General features: G+C 47.6%; 2 protein-coding genes across 5 annotated transcripts in view; one reads left to right on the forward strand and one right to left on the reverse strand.

The window, feature by feature from the left end:
* The window catches only part of MMACHC (methylmalonic aciduria (cobalamin deficiency) cblC type, with homocystinuria), a 10790-nt gene extending 4065 nt beyond the window's left edge, over window positions 1–6725 (forward strand). Inside the window, exons 2-4 of the mRNA XM_025370586.1 lie at window positions 4474–4668; window positions 5627–5779; window positions 6223–6725. Coding sequence (XP_025226371.1) covers window positions 4474–4668; window positions 5627–5779; window positions 6223–6642 — 768 coding nt within the window. The 3' untranslated portion in view covers window positions 6643–6725. The remainder of the gene's footprint in view (window positions 1–4473; window positions 4669–5626; window positions 5780–6222) is intronic.
* A 1555-nt stretch (window positions 6726–8280) lies between these two features.
* The window catches only part of PRDX1 (peroxiredoxin 1), an 11828-nt gene continuing 2226 nt past the window's right edge, over window positions 8281–17882 (reverse strand). For all 4 annotated transcript variants that reach the window (XM_025370615.1, XM_025370623.1, XM_025370598.1 and 1 more), the window contains exons 2-6: window positions 15881–15997; window positions 12958–13111; window positions 11871–11993; window positions 11504–11634; window positions 8281–8650 (exon numbers count right to left, since the gene is read on the reverse strand). In XM_025370615.1, coding sequence (XP_025226400.1) covers window positions 8565–8650; window positions 11504–11634; window positions 11871–11993; window positions 12958–13111; window positions 15881–15986 — 600 coding nt within the window. In that variant the 5' untranslated portion in view covers window positions 15987–15997 and the 3' untranslated portion in view covers window positions 8281–8564. The remainder of the gene's footprint in view (window positions 8651–11503; window positions 11635–11870; window positions 11994–12957; window positions 13112–15880; window positions 15998–17882) is intronic.

A 17882-nucleotide genomic window follows, 5' to 3' on the forward strand; every position in this document is an offset into this window, starting at 1 on the left:
CGCCCAGGCTGGAGTACAGTGGCCGGATCTCAGCTCACTGCAAGCTCCGCCTCCCGGGTTTATGCCATTCTCCTGCCTCAGCCTCCCGAGTAGCCGGGACTACAGGCGCCCGCCACCTCGCCCGGCTAGTTTTTTGTATTTTTTAGTAGAGACGGGGTTTCACCGTGTTAGCCAGGATGGTCTCGATCTCCTGACCTCGTGATCCGCCCGTCTCGGCCTCCCAAAGTGCTGGGATTACAGGCTTGAGCCACCGCGCCCGGCCTCTGCCACCCTATTCTAAGTTCCTTGTCATATAATACATGAACCTATAGTAGACATGAGGGGGAAGAGACCTAACCACAACAGTCACATTATGAGTTGAGCACCGACACAGACTTCACTTATCTGTTACAGCAGTAAAACCAGCTACAATCAAACGAGTAATGGTCATCCCACTCTGTCCCAGTAATGCACAACCCCAGGTAGCCTGTGTAGACCTGTGTCAAGTGTTCTGCACTATGAGTCAGAAATCCCCAGTAAGTGATGCAGGTATATCCATAGCACTTCGTGTGAACAGCAGCAACCTCCACAACTATGTGATTTAGCAAGTTCATTGCAGGTTATGTTACAGGTCTTTAGTTCAGGCTTCTTGTGACAGTTCTTCTCCATGTTCAGTGTGTGAATGTGGGTGTAGACAGTGTGTTACAGGTGAATCCAGTTTCTTGGATGTCCAGGCCAAGTGGACAAAAGCAAATATTGTGTGTCCTAAAACTGAAAATAAAGTTTGCATTAATCACATATTTGCTTTGCTGATTGGTCAACCTCAAAAACATAAGCTTGCTGGCCAGGCACGGTGGCTCATGCCTGTAATCCAGCACTTTAGGGAGGCGGAGGCGGGTGGATCATCTGAGGTCAGGAGTTCAAGACCAGCCTCACCAACATGACGAAACCCCGTCTCAACTAAAAATACAGAAAATGAGCCAGGCATGCTGGCAGACACCTGTAATCCCAGCTACTCGGGAGGCTGAGGCAGGAGAATCGCTTGAACCTAGGAGGTGGAGGTTTCAGTGAGCTGAAATGGCACCACTGCACTCCAGCCTGGGCAACAGAAAAAGACTGTCTCAAAAACAAAACAAAACTGGATCAGACATATCTTGAACCCAGGAGGCGGAGGTTGCAGTGAGCCAAGATTGCGCCACAAACTCCAGCCTGGGGAACAAAAGCAGAATTCCATCTCAAAAAAAAAAACAAAAAACAAATACAAGATTCCTGTTAGGGGTGTTGAGCGTGGTAACAAGAAAGTCTGTCAAAAGCAGGAAAATCCCATCCTGGGCAACATAGGGAGACCCTGTCTCTACAACAAATTATTTTTTTGTTTTAATTAGCCAGCCAGGTGTGGTGGTTCACACCTGTGGTCCCAGCCACTCGGGAGGCTGAGGTGGGATGATTGCCTGAGGGAGGGAGGTTAAGGCTGCAGTGAGCTGTGATCACCTCACTGCACTCTAGCCTAGGTGACAGGGCAAGACTGTCTCAAAAAAAAAAAAAAAAAAGCAGGAAAACCCCTGATGGGCTCAAGTCAGAGGTTAAGTATGTTTCTAGCCTCTTTGGTAGCGTCAGTTCATCAACTGATAAAAATGGTTTTTTTGGCCTGGCGTGGAAGCTCACACCTGTAATCCTAGCACTTTGGGAGGCCAAGGTAGGCAGATCAGTTGAGGCCAGGAGTTCGAGACCAGCCTGGCCAACATGGCGAAGCCCTGTCTCTACTAAAAGTACAAAAAATTAGCTAGGCCTGGTAGCACACGCCTATAATCCCAGCTACTTGGGAGGCTGAGGCACAAGAATCACTTGAACCCAGGAGGCAGAGGTTGCAGTGAGCCAACATCATGCCACTGCACCCTAGCAGTGACAGTGGGTGACAGTGAGACTGTATACATTTTTTTAAAAGGGTGGGGGGGCTTTGTTTTTAAAGACAGGTTCTCGCCAGGCGCGGTGACTCACGCCTATAATCCCAGCACTTTGGGAGGCCGATGCAGGTGGATCATGAGGTCAAGCGATCAAGACCATCCTGGCCAACATGGTGAAACCTCATCTCTACTAAAAAATACAAAAATTAGCTGGGCATAGTGGCGCACGCCTATAGTCCCAGCAACTTGGGAGGCTGAGACCGGAGAATCACTTGAATCCTGGGAGGTGGAGGTTGCAATGAGCCGAGGCTGCACCACTGCACTCCAGCCTGGCAACAGAGTGAGACTCCATCTAAAAAAAAAATTAATTAATTAAAATAAAAAAATAAAGACAAGTTCTTGCTCTGTTGCCCAGGCTGGTCTCAAACTCTTGGCCCCAAGCAGTCCTCCTGCCTCAGCCTCCCAAAGTGCTGGGATTGCAGCTGTGAGCCACCATGCCCAGCCTAAAAACAGTATTTTAAGAAACTGCCTGGGCTGGGCGCGGTGGCTCATGCCTGTAATCCCAGCACTTTGGGAGGCCAAGGCAGGTGGATCATGAGGTCAGGAGATCGAGACCATCCTGGCCAGCATGGTGAAACCCCCGTCTCTCTTAAAAATACAAAAATTAGCTGGGCGTGGTGGCACGCACCTGTAGTCCCAGCTACTCGGGAGACTGAGGCAGGAGAATCACTTGAACCCGGGAGGCGGAGGTTGCAGGGAGCCAAGATCACGCCCCTGCACTCCAGCCTGGGCAACAGAGCAAGACTCCGTCTCAAAAAAAAAAAAAGAAAGAAAAAGAAACTGCCTGTTCTCTCCAAATTCATCTCTAGAGTTAGGGTTACATAGCCTGGAACTATGGTGTTGTCTTTGATCTGTCTGTATGGAGATGCTCTGGACATAGTGAAGTTTTCATCTATTATAACCCCTTGATCTTCAGTGGAGACGTAGCTTGCTGCTGCTGATAGTTTCCCCTGGCGACATATCAAAAGGGTAAAGAAGTGCTGGTTGGGAAGAGACTGGTGGAACCACATCGTTTTGTGTCATTTGAGGATGAGTTGGGCTGTGGCATGAACAGCATTGAGGGTTCAGGTGGTTTTCTCCCTCTCAGGCTTGGCTGCAGCAACATGCTTCTCCAGATTAACAATATTTTTCTGAACAACTGTCATAGCATCATATGTTGATTCTGCTTTGAGAAATCTCCAATCTTGCTTTTGTTCTTAGAATACCTTCAAGGTGTTGGCCGGGCGCGGTGGCTCAAGCCTGTAATCCCAGCACTTTGGGAGGCCGAGACGGGCGGATCATGAGGTCGGGAGATCGAGACCATCCTGGCTAATACGGTGAAACCCCGTCTCTACTAAAAAAAACAAAAAACTAGCCGGGCGAAGTGGCGGGTGCCTGTAGTCCCAGCTACTTGGGAGGCTGAGGCAGGAGAATGGCGTGAACCCGAGAGGAGGAGCTTGCAGTGAGCTGAGATCCGGCCACTGCACTCCAGCCCGGGCGACAGAGCAAGACTCCGTCTCCAAAAAAAAAAAAAAAAAAAAAAAAAAAAAGAATACCTTCAAGGTGTTGAACTTGGAGGACAAGTGCATTGACAGCCACTTTGACTGTTCCTGTGCCCTCACGCACCTCAGTCAGTTGTGGATTTAGGTACTCTGCTCTGTGGGGCCTCATTCCTGGGTTTTCATTTTCTTTTATTATTATTTGAGGCGGGGTCTCACTCTATCACCCAGGCTGGAGTGCAGTGGCACGATCTTGTCTCACTGCAACCTCTGCCTCCCAGGTTCAAGCGATTCTCCTGCCTCAGCCTCCTGAGTAGCTGGGATTACAGGCGAGCGCCACCATGCTTGTCTAATTTTTGTTATTTCTAGTAGAGGCAGGGTTTCACCATGTTGGCCAGGCTGGTCTCCAGACCTCAGGTGATCCACCTGCCTCAGCCTCCCAAAGTGCTGGGATTATAGCTGTGAGCCACCACGCCCAGCGGGGTTTTTCATTTTCATTGGTTCATTTGTAGTTGGATGAGGCCTGAATTATTTGTTATCAGTCAGTTCTTCAATAAATAAATAAATAATTCCCTGGGCCACGCTCGGTGGCTCACGCCTATATAATCCCAGCACTTTGGAAGGCTGAGGCAGGTGGGTCCTAGTGAGGCCAAGAGTTCGAGACCAACCTGGCCAACATGGCGAAATGCCGTCTTTACTAAAAATACAAAAAATAGCCAGGCATGGTGGTGCACATCTGTAATCCCAGCTGCTCGGGAGGCTGAGGCACGAGAATCACTTGAAATCTGAGAGGCCGAAGTTGCAGTGGGCCGAGATCACACCACTGTACTCCATCCTGGGTGACAGAGCAAGACTCTGTCTCAAAAAATAATTAATTCCCTGTCAAATTCAGTTGAGTTGCTGGTAAAAATAAATCACATAGCATCAGTGAAAATTAACTGAATGAGTGAGCTGGAGGCTGGGGCAAAAGTGGGAGGCCTGAAGGTTAAGGTGTGGGCCAGGCTAAGGCCTAGACTGGCCCTCTCCAGCCTGGCCTGAACTTTCTGTTTCAGGTGGCATGGTACAATGAACTCTTGCCTCCAGCCTTCCACCTACTGCTGCCAGGACCTACCCTGGCCTTCCTGGTACTCAGCACACCTGCCATGTTTGACCAGGCCCTCAAGCCCTTCTTGCAGAGCTGCCACCTCCGAATGCTGACCGACCCAGTGGACCAGTGTGTGGCCTACCATCTGGGCCGTGTTAGAGAGGTGAGGAAGGCTGTTTTCCCCCACCTCCCAAAGCCACAGCTGCCTCCAGTTCCTCCAGGCTCAATGCAGGATCTAGACCTAGGGCTAGGAGCCACTTCAAAGGTGAAATGATGTCCTAAAGTCAGGCTTGACATTCTGTGATCTTTCCTCATTCTGCCTTCTCACACACCCAAGTTCCACCACCCTCCTCTACCAGTACCCCAGTGTGTAATCAGTCTCTGTCACCCTACACTGATGGGCAACTACATGAACCTGAGACCAGGTTTTCCTTGGCCTCCAAGTGGAATAGGAATGAGTTCAACATTCCCCAGGTGTTGCTTTGCCCTAGACCTGCAAGCTTTATGCTGTCCTTTTTTTTTTTTTTTTTTTTTTTTTTGAGACAGAGTCTCGCTCTGTCGCCCAGGCTGGAGTGCAGTGGCCAGATCTCAGCTCATTGCAAGCTCCGCCTCCCGGGTTCACGCCATTCTCCTGCCTCAGCCTCCCGAGTAGCTGGGACTACCGGCGCCTGCCACCTCGCCCAGCTAGTTTTTAGAGAAGGGGTTTCACCGTGTTAGCCAGGATGGTCTCGATCTCCTGACGTCGTGATCCACCCATCTCGGCCTCCCAAAGTGCTGGGATTACAGGCTTGAGCCACCGCGCCCGGCCTATGCTGTCCTTTTGAGGACAGAACAATATTCTCCCAACACACACTCACATATACACATAACTATGTACACACCCACTGGATCTCCCCAAAGCTGACCATGCCTTCCTCCACACCAGGACTTGTGTATTTCCCTTCAAACATGGGCACTTCTGGAAATAACTATAACTATGTCCACACTGGAGCCTCTCAAGTTAAGGTCATGTTTTCCTTTCTGAGGACAGGACCATGTTCACAAACAAACTAGGGCTCCCTAGGATAAGGTCATAACTCCCCTCATGCTGACAGCACCCTCTATCTTGTCTACTGTTCCAGAGCCTCCCAGAGCTGCAGATACAAGTCATTGCTGACTACGAAGTGCACCCCAACCGACGCCCCAAGATCCTGGCCCAGACAGCAGCCCATGTGGCAGGGGCTGCTTACTACTACCAACGACAAGATGTGGAGGCTGACCCATGGGGGAACCAGGTGAGAGGGAAAATGTAAATAGAGACTGAGACAGACTGGTAAAGGCCTCTCCCTACCAGGTCCCACATTCCTCAGCCTTCCCTGGATGGATTTGTTTGACACAACCCAAAACAAATAAGCTTTGTCCTGGACAGGGGGGCAGTCCTGTCACATGTGATTGTCTGATTGGGGACTTGTGAGATCAGAAAACCTAGTCTGCAGAACCATCTTAGGATAGAGGGGGCACAGCAGTGTTCAGAATAGTGGTGAGACTGGGTAAGCCCAAGCCCTTCCTTGTGCTCAGAATAGTTTATGAAAGGGTTTGCCAAGAAAGGGACAGAAGTTTATGTAGTCAGCGTACACTGAGTGGGAAATAAATGAACAGGCCTAGCTTGCAATGATGGCAGTTGGACTTGGTGCCAAGGGGACCTCCGTGACCTTGCTTTTCTTCACTCTCTCCCCAGCACATATCAGGTGTGTGCATACACCCCCGATTTGGGGGCTGGTTTGCCATCCGAGGGGTAGTGCTGCTGCCAGGGATAGAGGTGCCAGATCTGCCACCCAGAAAACCTCATGACTGTGTACCTACAAGAGCTGCCCGTATCGCCCTACTCGAAGGCTTCAATTTCCACTGGCGAGACTGGACTTACCGGGATGCTGTGACACCCCAGGAGCGCTACTCAGAAGAGCAGAAGGCCTACTTCTCCACTCCGCCTGCCCAACGATTGGCCCTGCTGGGCTTGGTTCAGCCCTCAGAGAAGCCTAGTTCTCCCTCCCCAGACTTTCCTTTTACCACACACACCCCCAAGAAGCCTGGGAATCCCAGCAGAGCCCGGAGCTGGCTCAGCCCCAGGGTCTCACCACCTGCATCCCCTGGCCCTTGATACCTTTCTCCCATGTAGACCCTGATTTATGGAGGTACTTGCTAGGACTTAATTGGCTTTGGCAAAGGAAAAGGTTCTGAGTACAAGATTACTATTTTTGATAATACCGTAGAGATCTTCCATGAAGGTAACAAGGCTCAAGGAAGTTAAGTTTGGCCAAGATAAAGGCCAGGAAACCAGAATTCCCATCTGCCTTCAAATGCAATTTTTTTTTTTTTTTTAAAAGACAGTCTCACTCTTGTCACCTAGGCTGGAGTGCAGTGGTGCAATCTCCGCTCACTGCAACCTCCGACTCCTGGGTTCGAGCAGTTCTCTGCCTCAGCCTCCCGAGTAGCTGGAACAACAGGTGCCTGCCACCACACCTGGCTAATTTTTTGGCGCTCAGCCAAGACTCTTAATCTGTTCCCATTTCTAAGCAGTGCCCCCAATGTCATTACAGGGCATGGTGGCTCACGCCTGTAATCCCAGCACTTTGGGAGGCTGAGGCAGGTGAATTATGAAGTCAGTTTGAGACCAGCCTGGCCAATATGGTGAAACCCCGTCTCTACTAAAAATACAGTTAGCCGGGCATGGTGGCGCAGGCCTAAGGAGAATCATTTGAACCAGGGAGGCAAAGGTTGCAGTGAGCCGAGATTGCACAGCTGCACTCTAGCCTGGGCGACAGTGTGAGACTGTCTCAAAAAAAGAAAAAAGTACCTACCTCACGTAGGAACTGAATAAACACGTGTACAGCACTTTGGAAAGTACCTGACATACAGTAAACTGTATGTTGGCTGTTACCAAAGGCCCTGGGAATTCTGTACTGCTGCTCATGGGTATAGTCTGGGTTCTAGAGGGCTGGGCAGGTTGGAGTAGCTGAGGAAGACAAGTGGCTGGAATGGTATCACATGACACACAAAAGTATTCCTCAGTTCTCAATCTACCCTGGCCTCAAAGGCCCAGAATAACTTTTCCCAGCTGACAACCTCTCTAAGGACAATGACATATGAATGAGGATCAAAACGAGCTTTGGCCAGGCACTGTGGCTCTCACCTCTAATCCCACCATTTTGGGAGGCTGAGGCGGAGGACCACTTGAGGCGAGGAGTTCAGAACCAGTCTGGGCAACATAGTGACACTAAAAAAGACTATCTCTAATCAAGGCTAGAACCCAGGGAAGGCTAAGAATTGCCCAGTACTATACAACTACTGAAAGCCCTACCCAAGGCCACCAGCCCTTTGTCTTCCTCTTTCTGCCAGTTCAAAAGAAACAGAAGCCTCCAACTCTCTTTTACATAGCAGGTACCAGGCATTTATCAGAAGAGGCCAAGTTTCTGGTTCCCATGCAGCCCTTTGAATAGTGTGTCCAAGTAAAAATAGGTGTCCAAGTAGTCACACCGAGACTAACTGGCAACCCAGCCTGTGGCATAAGTCGCCATGCTCCAGTCAACACTATAGCAGGGCTATTCTTCTCCCTCATGTGTAGTGAAACAAAATGTTAACACCTTGGGTTCATTCAGTTCCATTCCCTGTGTCTACCTGTGTCAATGTAATCCCGATTTGGAGGCAGCTCTCATTTTCCCCTGAACAGGGAAAGCAGAGTAAATTCCTCTTAAAATCAAAAGCTAGTAATATACCTCCTAAAATAAAGACTCATCAAGGTCTCAGTTCAGGTTTAATACAAACTACAAAATATTAATGGGTTGCTCTACTGATACATCATACAAACCAGTGGCCTGCCCACAACACCAACTCAGACCATTCCTACCAAAGGAAGAAAGGCTGGTCTCTCCGCCCCATGTAGGAAAGGCCTGCCTTGTAACAGACCACAATTCGGCTGAATCTGAAGTCTTGTGTTTTACTCATGGGGAAAAAAAAAAAATACAGAAGAGGTTTTGTTCTCATGGCTGCCCACTGCAGCCTGGCACTAAAACAGCCCAGCGGTCACTTCTGCTTGGAGAAATATTCTTTGCTCTTTTGGACATCAGGCTTGATGGTATCACTGCCAGGTTTCCAGCCAGCAGGGCACACTGCAAAAGAAAGGTACCACTAATTAATAACCTTCTCAATGGTATGCACCACCATTCTCCTATGGACAAAACCAGTTCTGCACCCTAAAGAGCCTGAACACTCAGATACCAGGAAACCTACCCCTGCAATCGGTCTAAGATCATTCAGCCTTTTAGTGTAACCTAACTATTTTACAAACATTATATAATCATCACCACAGCCTTAAGATACTATTATGCCTAATTTATTCATGTAGCACTTAAAATTTAAATTTTCCACAAAAAAAGGCAAGTTTAAATGATTTGCCAACACTCTCCAGTCCTTAAGGGAAAAAAAAAAAAAGCTAAATAAATGATACACATAGAACTATGTAAACCCTTAACACTAAACTGTTTCCCTCTGACAGCCCTTCAGAACTCTGAAGGCAGCAACCTCAGTCTGCCTTCTCAGCATTCTTATAACTCTACCAAACTGGAAAGCCTGAACCTTATAAAGGATCAAGAACTTAATAGAAGCCCCTGCTTGTTTCATTAAGTAACTGCCATCTACCCCTCGGTAAGCAAAAGGCAAAGTTTGAGATTTTTCATGAATGTATACAGAAAGCACAGCCTTCAACCTTTTCCTGACAATGCCTAAGAATGTGTCTCAGGCTAGCCTGAAGAAAGTGAGGCAAGGGGACTAATCTCTGATTTTTCTTTTTTTTGAGATGGAGTCTCGCTGTGTTGCCCAGGCTGGAGTGCAGTGGCGTGATCCCCACCTCTCTCTGCAACCTTGGTCTCCCAGGTTCAAGCGATTCTCCTGCATCAGCCTCCCAAGTAGCTGGGATTACAGGCGCCCGCCACCACACCCAGCTAATTTTTGTATTTTTAGTAGAGATGGGGTTTCACGATGTTGGCCAGGCTGATCTCAAACTCCTGACCTCAGGTGATCTGCCTGCCTCAGCCTCCCAAAGTGCTAGGATTACAGGCGTGAGCCACCGCACCTGGCCTGATTTTTCCACTACCATGTGCTGTCATATTCTACGAGACATGTAATCAAAGTCCAGCAGGAGCAGCAAGTCTCAATTGCTCAAGTGAGACATAGGGAGGCCCCTCTTTGGTCCAAGGATATCATAACCTCAGATATCAAGACTCTACAAACAGCTCTCTAGGCATAAGGTACAGATGGAACAAGAGCTAAACAGAAGGACCAGCTGCCATTATTTTCCTAAAATCTCCATCTGATTGTTAGTTATTGGCTTTAGTGATATCAAAGGGTTACAATACAGGTCCTAAAGATAAGCAAGTTGGAAAGAACAGCATAAAAGCAAATAAATACCAGCCTGGCCAACATAATGAAACCCCGTCTCTACTAAAAATATAAAAAATTAGCTGGGCGTGGTGGTGAGTGTCTATAATCCCAGGTACTTGGGAGGCTGAGGCAGGAGAATTGCTTGAGGCAGAGGTTGCAGTGAGCTGAGATCATAACACTGCACTCTAGCCCGGATGACAGTGCGAGACTCCATCTCAAAAAAAACAAATGTTTGGCAGCCGGGCACAGTGGTTCACGCCTATAATCCCAGCGCTTTGGGAGGCCAAGGCGGAGGACTGCTTGAGCTTGAGCTCAGGAGTTCTGAGACCAGCCTGGCCAACATGGCAAAATCGCATCTCTACAAAACATACAAAAATTAGTGGGGCATAGTGGTGGGCCCCTGTAGTCCTAGCTACTCAGGAAGCTGATGCTAGAGAATTGCTTGAACCCAGGAGGTGGTGGCTGCAGTAAGCCGAGATCACACCACTGCACTCCAGTCTGGGCAACAAAACAAGATTCTATCTCAAAAAATGCTCCTAAAAAAAAAATATATATATATATATATATATAGTGTTTGGCATTCATAGGCTCTTAAATGGTGCCTATTTAAGAAGCTGTACATGTTCCAGTGGGATGGGAAGCAGAAGAGACCAATAGAGTCTGAAGAAGCAAGTTTCTGAGTCATGAAAGCTTGTGTTCGGGAGACTAACCTATATGTAGGTTCCCAGGAAAGTCCACTTAAAGGGACTACTTTGCCACTGCCGGCTCCTTCTTAATGCTGAACTTCATCTCCCACAAGGGGGCAGTCTCAGCAGGTGTCAGCTGAGCCATGTGTTATCTGTCCAGGCTAATTGCCCACACATCCTTCTGAAAAGGGTACCTCCTGGTTGTCAGTGCTCACTGATCCCTATATATCAGACTCTTACAGGGATTAAAAAGTAATCCCTGTAAAAAGATTACTTGGTGCTAGCCAAACTAGCGCCTTTGGGTCTTCCCATACACACACCACTAATCCAGACTCTAGTAACTTCATTTTCTTTAAATCACAAGATCAGAGCTAAAATGGGCCTTAGAAAGCTAGTCTGGGCTGGGCGCGATGGCTCATGGGAGGTGGAGGTCACAGTGAGCCAAGACTGCGCCACTGCACTCTAGCCTGGGCAACAGAGCAAGACACTGTCTTGCAAAAAATAAATAAATAAATAAATACAAATATGAACTATATGGATTAACCTCTTCTCTCAACAGTTATTTTTAAAATGGCATGCTTCATCTCTAGATGTGATTCCCAACCATTTTGTTTTGCCCTAATACATCTGTGAGATCATCCTACATTAAGTTAGATCTTTAGGAGTGACTGATTCTAAATGAGCAGGGCAGAAGAGAGGAGTATGTACACTTCGAATAAAAAGTCTTTATATTCTCCTTCCCAAGCTTTTCCATTACCCTCACCCTCACACACTGTAATCCAGGGGCTTCAATATCTTGAAGAGAAATACCCCTTCTCTTATTTGGTAGCTTCTGTTCCTACTATCTTTCCCATTCTACCACCACTCTGTTATCCTTTTATCAGACAGATGGCTTACCTTCCCCATGTTTGTCAGTGAACTGGAAGGCCTGAACTAGTCTCAAAGTCTCATCCACAGAGCGGCCGACAGGGAGGTCATTTACAGTGATCTGCCGAAGAATACCCTTATCATCAATGATAAAGAGGCCCCTGGGAAAAGAGATGAAAGGAAAAGCAATACAGGTTTAAAGATGTGCTTTGTTAGAATACAGAAGCTTGAAGTCTTAAGGAAATGGACTGGTCTCCACATTCATACTGGCCTGGCCTTAGTGAGAAGGCCCCTGCATAAAGGAATGAAATGATGAAGGAGTCTCTACAGATCAGGGCTCTAGATTTCTCCAAATAAAAGGCTTTCAGCCAACTGGGTACTTGTCCTGATGACACACCTGAATGAAATGCCTTCATCAGCCTTTAAGACCCCATAATCCTGAGCAATGGTGCGCTTCGGGTCTGATACCAAAGGAATGTTCATGGGTCCCAGTCCTCCTTGTTTCTTAGGTGTGTTGATCCTACGGCAAAAGGCAAACACAGTTACATTCAAACTCTTGACTTAACTGTACCTATTCCTCTTTCCCCCTTTCCCATATTCCTAATCTAACTTTCCAAAAAAACTGTTTTTTTCCTTTTCCAGCAATAAAGTGAATGCTGAGAACAGTTAAGGTAGGTTACTAGGGTACACTCAACTGCAACTGAAGCTGCTGCTTCTCTGCTGCCAGGTCATGAGCAGTAAGAGAAAATCAGACTTTGCACTTCTTCCATGAGAAGCCAATACTTGGCCAGGCGCGGTGGCTCTAGCCTGTAATCCCAGCACTTTGGGAGGCCGAGACGGGCGGATCACGAGGTCAGGAGATCGAGACCATCCTGGCTAAAACGGTGAAACCCCGTCTCTACTAAAAAAATACAAAAAACTAGCCGGGTGAGGCGGCGGGCGCCTGTAGTCCCAGCTACTCGGGAGGCTGAGGCAGGAGAATGGCCTGAACCCGGGAGGCGGAGCTTGCAGTGAGCTGAGATCCAGCCACTGTACTCCAGCCTGGGCAACAGAGCAAGACTCCGTCTCAAAAAAAAAAAAAAAAAAAATCCGTAAGAAGCCAATACTTGAAAGTCTATTGCCAAAGCTTCCCAGTTGCTGTTTTAAAAGTTCACATGCAGCCAGGTGCGGTGGCTCACGCCTGTAATCCCAACACTTTGGGAGGCCAAGGCGGGCAGATCATGAGGTCAGGAGATCGAGACCATCCTGGCTAACACGGTGAAACCCCATCTCTACTAAAAATACAAAAAATTAGCCGGGCTGGTGGTGGGCACCCATAGTCCCAGCTACTCTGGAGGCTGAGGCAGGAGAATGGCGTGAACCCAGGAGGCGGAGCTTGCAGTGAGCCAAGATCACATCACTCCCTCTAACCTGGGCGACAGAGCGAGACTCCATCTCAAAAAATAAAAAAAAAGTTCACATGCCAAATGAACCAAGAGATTTACCATGCTAGATGACAGAAGTGAGAATCCACAGAAGCACCAATCACTTGGCAGTTGAGTTTCTTAAATTCTTCTGCCCTATCACTGAAAGCGATGATCTCCGTAGGGCACACAAAGGTGAAGTCAAGAGGATAAAAGAAGAACACAACATATTTTCCTGGGGGAAAAACAGGAGTCATGGTTAGCATTTGACACAGACTTCCTTGCTTTATATTTTCCTATATAAAAAGAAGCAAGTCGATGGCTGACACAATAACCACTAAATGCCAAGATGCTCGATATAGATGTCTCCTAGTAGCTACTTTTAGAACCTGGTGCATTAGGAAAACCTGAATGAAAGAAACTTCCAATCCCATGCTTTATTCTCCTACCTCCATATTCTTAGCTGCCAACCACAGAATAAACACTGTTCAGTCTAATTTTGATCTTTTCTGAGTGGCTAAAATTAGCATAAACACCAAGTTCTCCAAAGATAGCAAAAGCAAGGATGCACTTATAAGCATGGCCTAATACCAATGCTTAACAAACAGTGCCCAGAGAAGCTGAATTGCAGCACTCCTCTGCTGTAGAGACACGACACCAATAAGAAGTCAGAGCCTTTGCACTTCTCCCGTGATGAACCATAGTAATGGAACAAGCATGGTTTAAATGATCACATGTGTTCCTAACGTGCCTGACAGGACAGGAAAAATTTTAAGCCAGGCACAGTGGTGCGTGCTTGTAGTCCCAGCTACTTGGGAGGCTGAGGTGGGAGGATCCCTTGACCCCAGGAGTTTGAGGCCAGCCTGGGCAACAGAGCAAGACCGTCTCAAAACAACAAAAAATACATATATACATATACACAGAGAGAGACAGAGAAAAGACAAAAGTACTAGTGAGTAACAGAACTTCTAGCTGCAATTTTAATGAAGTCACTGGGATTAACCACTGAAATAACAGATCGTCAAACTGGTCAGGCAGCCTAGCCTTTTCACCACACCCACCAGGCTTAAATACTAGAACAATTCCAAATATTCACTCATTTCCAGGTAGCAGCAATGTTTGCAAAGTCAAATAGGCTGGGTGTGGTGGCTCAGCCTGGCATGGTGGCTCATGTCTGTAATCCCAGCATTTTGGTAGGCCGAGGCAGGTGGATCACCTGAGGTCAGGAGTTCAAGACCAGCCTGACCAACATGGTGAAACGTGTCTCTACTAAAAATACAAAAATTAGCTGGGCGTGATAGCGGGGGCCTGAAATCCCAGCTACTCGGGAGGCTGAGCCAGGAGAATCACTTGAACTGGGGAAATGGAGGTCGCAGTGACCCAAGACCATGCCACTGCACTACAGCCTATGCAACAAGAGCAAAATTCCATCTCAAAAAAAAAAAAGTCAAACAAGCAGCCCTTTTAGACATTACCACTTTGCAGTATCACTGGAAACTAACTCATCTAAACAACCCCTGCAGGGCTTTGCCTAACAAGCACCATGGGGCCTCAGCAGGTCAAACCCTGGAGGGCAGAGAGCAGCTCCTCCTAGACCTCCTGCTTATACTCCTGGGCCAAGGTCACCTCCCTACGGTGCAACTTACCTTGTTTGCTAGGAGAAGCCCCATCAACAAACTGTGATTATGTCAGGAAACCTAGTCAAATGTTCTACCAAAAACTAACTTCAGAAACTGATGCTACACCACTGAGAAAAGGACACTTGACACCTGAATTTCAGGTTTGCATTCTAATGAATCTATATCCTCAACTGTCCCAGGAGATCCAGCTGCTCTGGGACTACAAGGTAAAGGAAGGAGGAGCCTCAACAGAACTTGCCAAGTGTCTGCATGAAACTATGACAACACGGCCGGGCGCGGTGGCTCAAGCCTGTAATCCCAGCACTTTGGGAGGCCGAGACGGGCGGATCACGAGGTCAGGAGATCGAGACCATCCTGGCTAACACGGTGAAACCCCGTCTCTACTAAAAAATACAAAAAAAAACTAGCCGGGCGAAGTGGCGGGCGCCTGTGGTCCCAGCTACTCGGGAGGCTGAGGCAGGAGAATGGTGTGAACCCGGGAGGCGGAGCTTGCAGTGAGCTGAGATCCGGCCACTGCACTCCAGCCTGGATGACAGAGCCAGACTCAGTCTCAAAAAAAAAAAAAAAGAAACTATGACAACAGAAAGGAGAGTTGTTCCATCTGTAATATCAACTCTCCTCTGGGGTCAAAACAGGCAAGCGAAAGTGCCTAGCCTTCAGCTTAATATTAACAACTGTAATACATATGTGACCCAAATGAACAAGCAGTGTCACAGCTCCAAAGAGTTGAGTGAGTTCTGAGACTTTAAATGTAGAATGTCTCTTATAACAAGAGATAATGCGAATTTCTCCAATAATAAAATAGAGGAGGGCCAGATGCAGTAGCTCACACCTGTTATCCCAGCACTTTGAAAGGCTGGGGCAGTTAAAGGGCTTGAGCCCAGGAGTTGGAGATGGTGCCCATCTCTACAAAAAACACAAAAATTAGCCGGGCATGATGGCATGCCCCTACAGTCCCAGCTACTTGGGAGGCTGAGGTGGGAGGATCGCCTGAGTCCAGAGAGGTAGAGGCTGCAGTGAGCCATGACTGTACCACTGCACTCCAGCCTGGGTGACAGAATGAGACCCTGTCTCAAAAATAAAAATAAATAAAGAAAATAGAGGAGGAATACTAAAAAGATAATTGAGCTAGTATGTCCAGACATAATGAAGCATGTGGTTTCTCCAGAAGTGGTTTGGTCCTAGGATATATACCCTGTAATCACTTGATAATCACTACTTCAAAATGAAGGTAACAACCTAAATACTTCTTTCTAGGAGACAAAACGTTTTACAGTCAAACATAACACTGACACAAATCTAACAAGCCATCCCTAGAATATAAAATAACTCCATCTCAATGAGCCCAGTGTAAATTCTCTTACCTTTGTAGTCAGACAGGCTGATATCTTTAAACTGACCATCTGGCATAACGGCTGTGGCTTTGAAGTTGGGGGCAGGGTGCCCGATTTTAGCATTTCCTGAAGACATCTTCCTATCAGCTAGAAATAACAGAAATTAATTAGAAACAAGCCTTAATTTTCTAGATAACCAGCAGCCTTCACCTACTTAAGAGACTTAGCTGTAGAACAATCAAGGCATTGTCCAGTGTCCCTGAATACATTAAATGTTATTTTAGTAAGAAGCTCAGGCCAGCAGTCAAGGGTCACAATCAGAGCTTTTGAAACAAAACAAGTCTCTGAATCTCAGCCTTTGTTTTCATTTAAAAACGACAAGGCAATTTCTTTATATACTAAGAAAACCTCTCACTCTTTCTGAACCATAATTAGTGCAGTGGCATCTTATTCATTAGACAGAAGCAGAGAGGGAGGCAGGTGAAGACTCTCAAACCAGAATCCAAATGCACAATGCCACAAACACTTTTGTTTGGCTCATAGTCATGTTGACCTTTCCCATTACTGTGCCTCCACCTGCCTTAATAACGTCAAAAGCATATTTGACTTTTCTCCAGGTAGCTTTGTCAAAGACAGCACACAACCTATAACTAACACAACTTGTTTTATTTTATTTTTTTTGGACGGAGTTTCGCTCTTGGGGCCCAGGCTGGAGTGCAATGGCGCTGTCTCGGCTCACCGCAACCTCCACCTCTAGGGTTCAAGTGATTCTCCTGCCTCAGCCTCCGGAGTATCTGGGATTACAGGCGCTAGCCACTACACCCGGCTAATTTTTTTGTAGTTTTATTAGAGAAAGGGTTTCTCCATGTTGGTCAGGCTGGTCTCAAACTCCTCACCTCAGGTGATCGCCCAACTCAGCCTCCCAAAATGCTGGGATTACAGGTGTGAGCCACCGCACCCTTCCAGCCAGTCCAACTTTTAAGAGGCAAGACCACTGGGCGCGGTGGCTCACACCTGTAATCCCAGCACTTCCGAAGGCCGAGGCAGGCGGATCACAAGGTCAGGAGATCAAGACCAGTCTGGCCAACATGGTGAAACCCTGTCTCTACTAAAAATACAAAAATTAGCCGGGAGTGGTGGTGCATGCCTGTAATCGCAACTACTCAGGAGGCTGCTGAAGCAGGTGAATCGCTTGAACCCGGGAGGCAGAGGTTGCAGTAAGCCGAGATCACACCACTGCACTCCAGCCTGGGCGACAGAGTGAGACTTTTCACTCTGGGCCATACAGTGAAGAAAAAAAAAAGCCGGTGGGGGGGCGGGAAGACCAAGATAATGGCGTCTGCTTAATTTCAAATCTTTAGGTATTGTGTAAGCCCTAGAAGTCCCTTCACAAATGGGTTCCTGACTTCTGGGCTAATATCCCAGGACGAAAAGAAGAACAAGAATCAATTTACTTCTGAAAAGGAAGGTTGCGCAGGATTCACCCAGATCAACACCAAGATAAGCATCGAGATCTTGGCCTGTAATGCCAGCACTTTGGTAGCTGAGACAGGCAGATCACCTCAAGTCAGGAGTTCGAGAATAGCCCGGCCAACATAGTTAAACCCCGTCTCTAACAAAAATACAAAAAGTTAGCCGGGTGTGGTGGCACGCGCCTGTAGTCCCAGCTACTCCGGAGGCTGAGGCAGGAGAATCACTTGAAACCGGGAGGTGGAGGATGCAGTGAGCCGAGATCCCGCCACTGCACTCCAGCCTAGGAGACAGAACAAGACTCCGTCTCAAAAAAAAAAAAAAAGTTCGCGACAGGCCAACATGGTGAAACCCCGTCTCTACTATAACTACAAAAAAAAAAAAAAAAATTAGCCGGGCGTGGTGACCGGCGTCTGCAGTCCCAGCTACTCAGGAGGCTGAGGCAGGAGAATGGCGTGAACCCGCGAGGCGGAGCTTGCAGTGAGCCGAGATCGCACCACTGCACTCCAGCCTGGGCGACAAAGCGAGACTCCATCTCAAAAAAAAAAAAAAAAAAAAAAAA

This window comes from Theropithecus gelada, chromosome 1 (assembly GCF_003255815.1).
Source record: "Theropithecus gelada isolate Dixy chromosome 1, Tgel_1.0, whole genome shotgun sequence".
Classification (NCBI taxonomy): domain Eukaryota; kingdom Metazoa; phylum Chordata; class Mammalia; order Primates; family Cercopithecidae; genus Theropithecus; species Theropithecus gelada.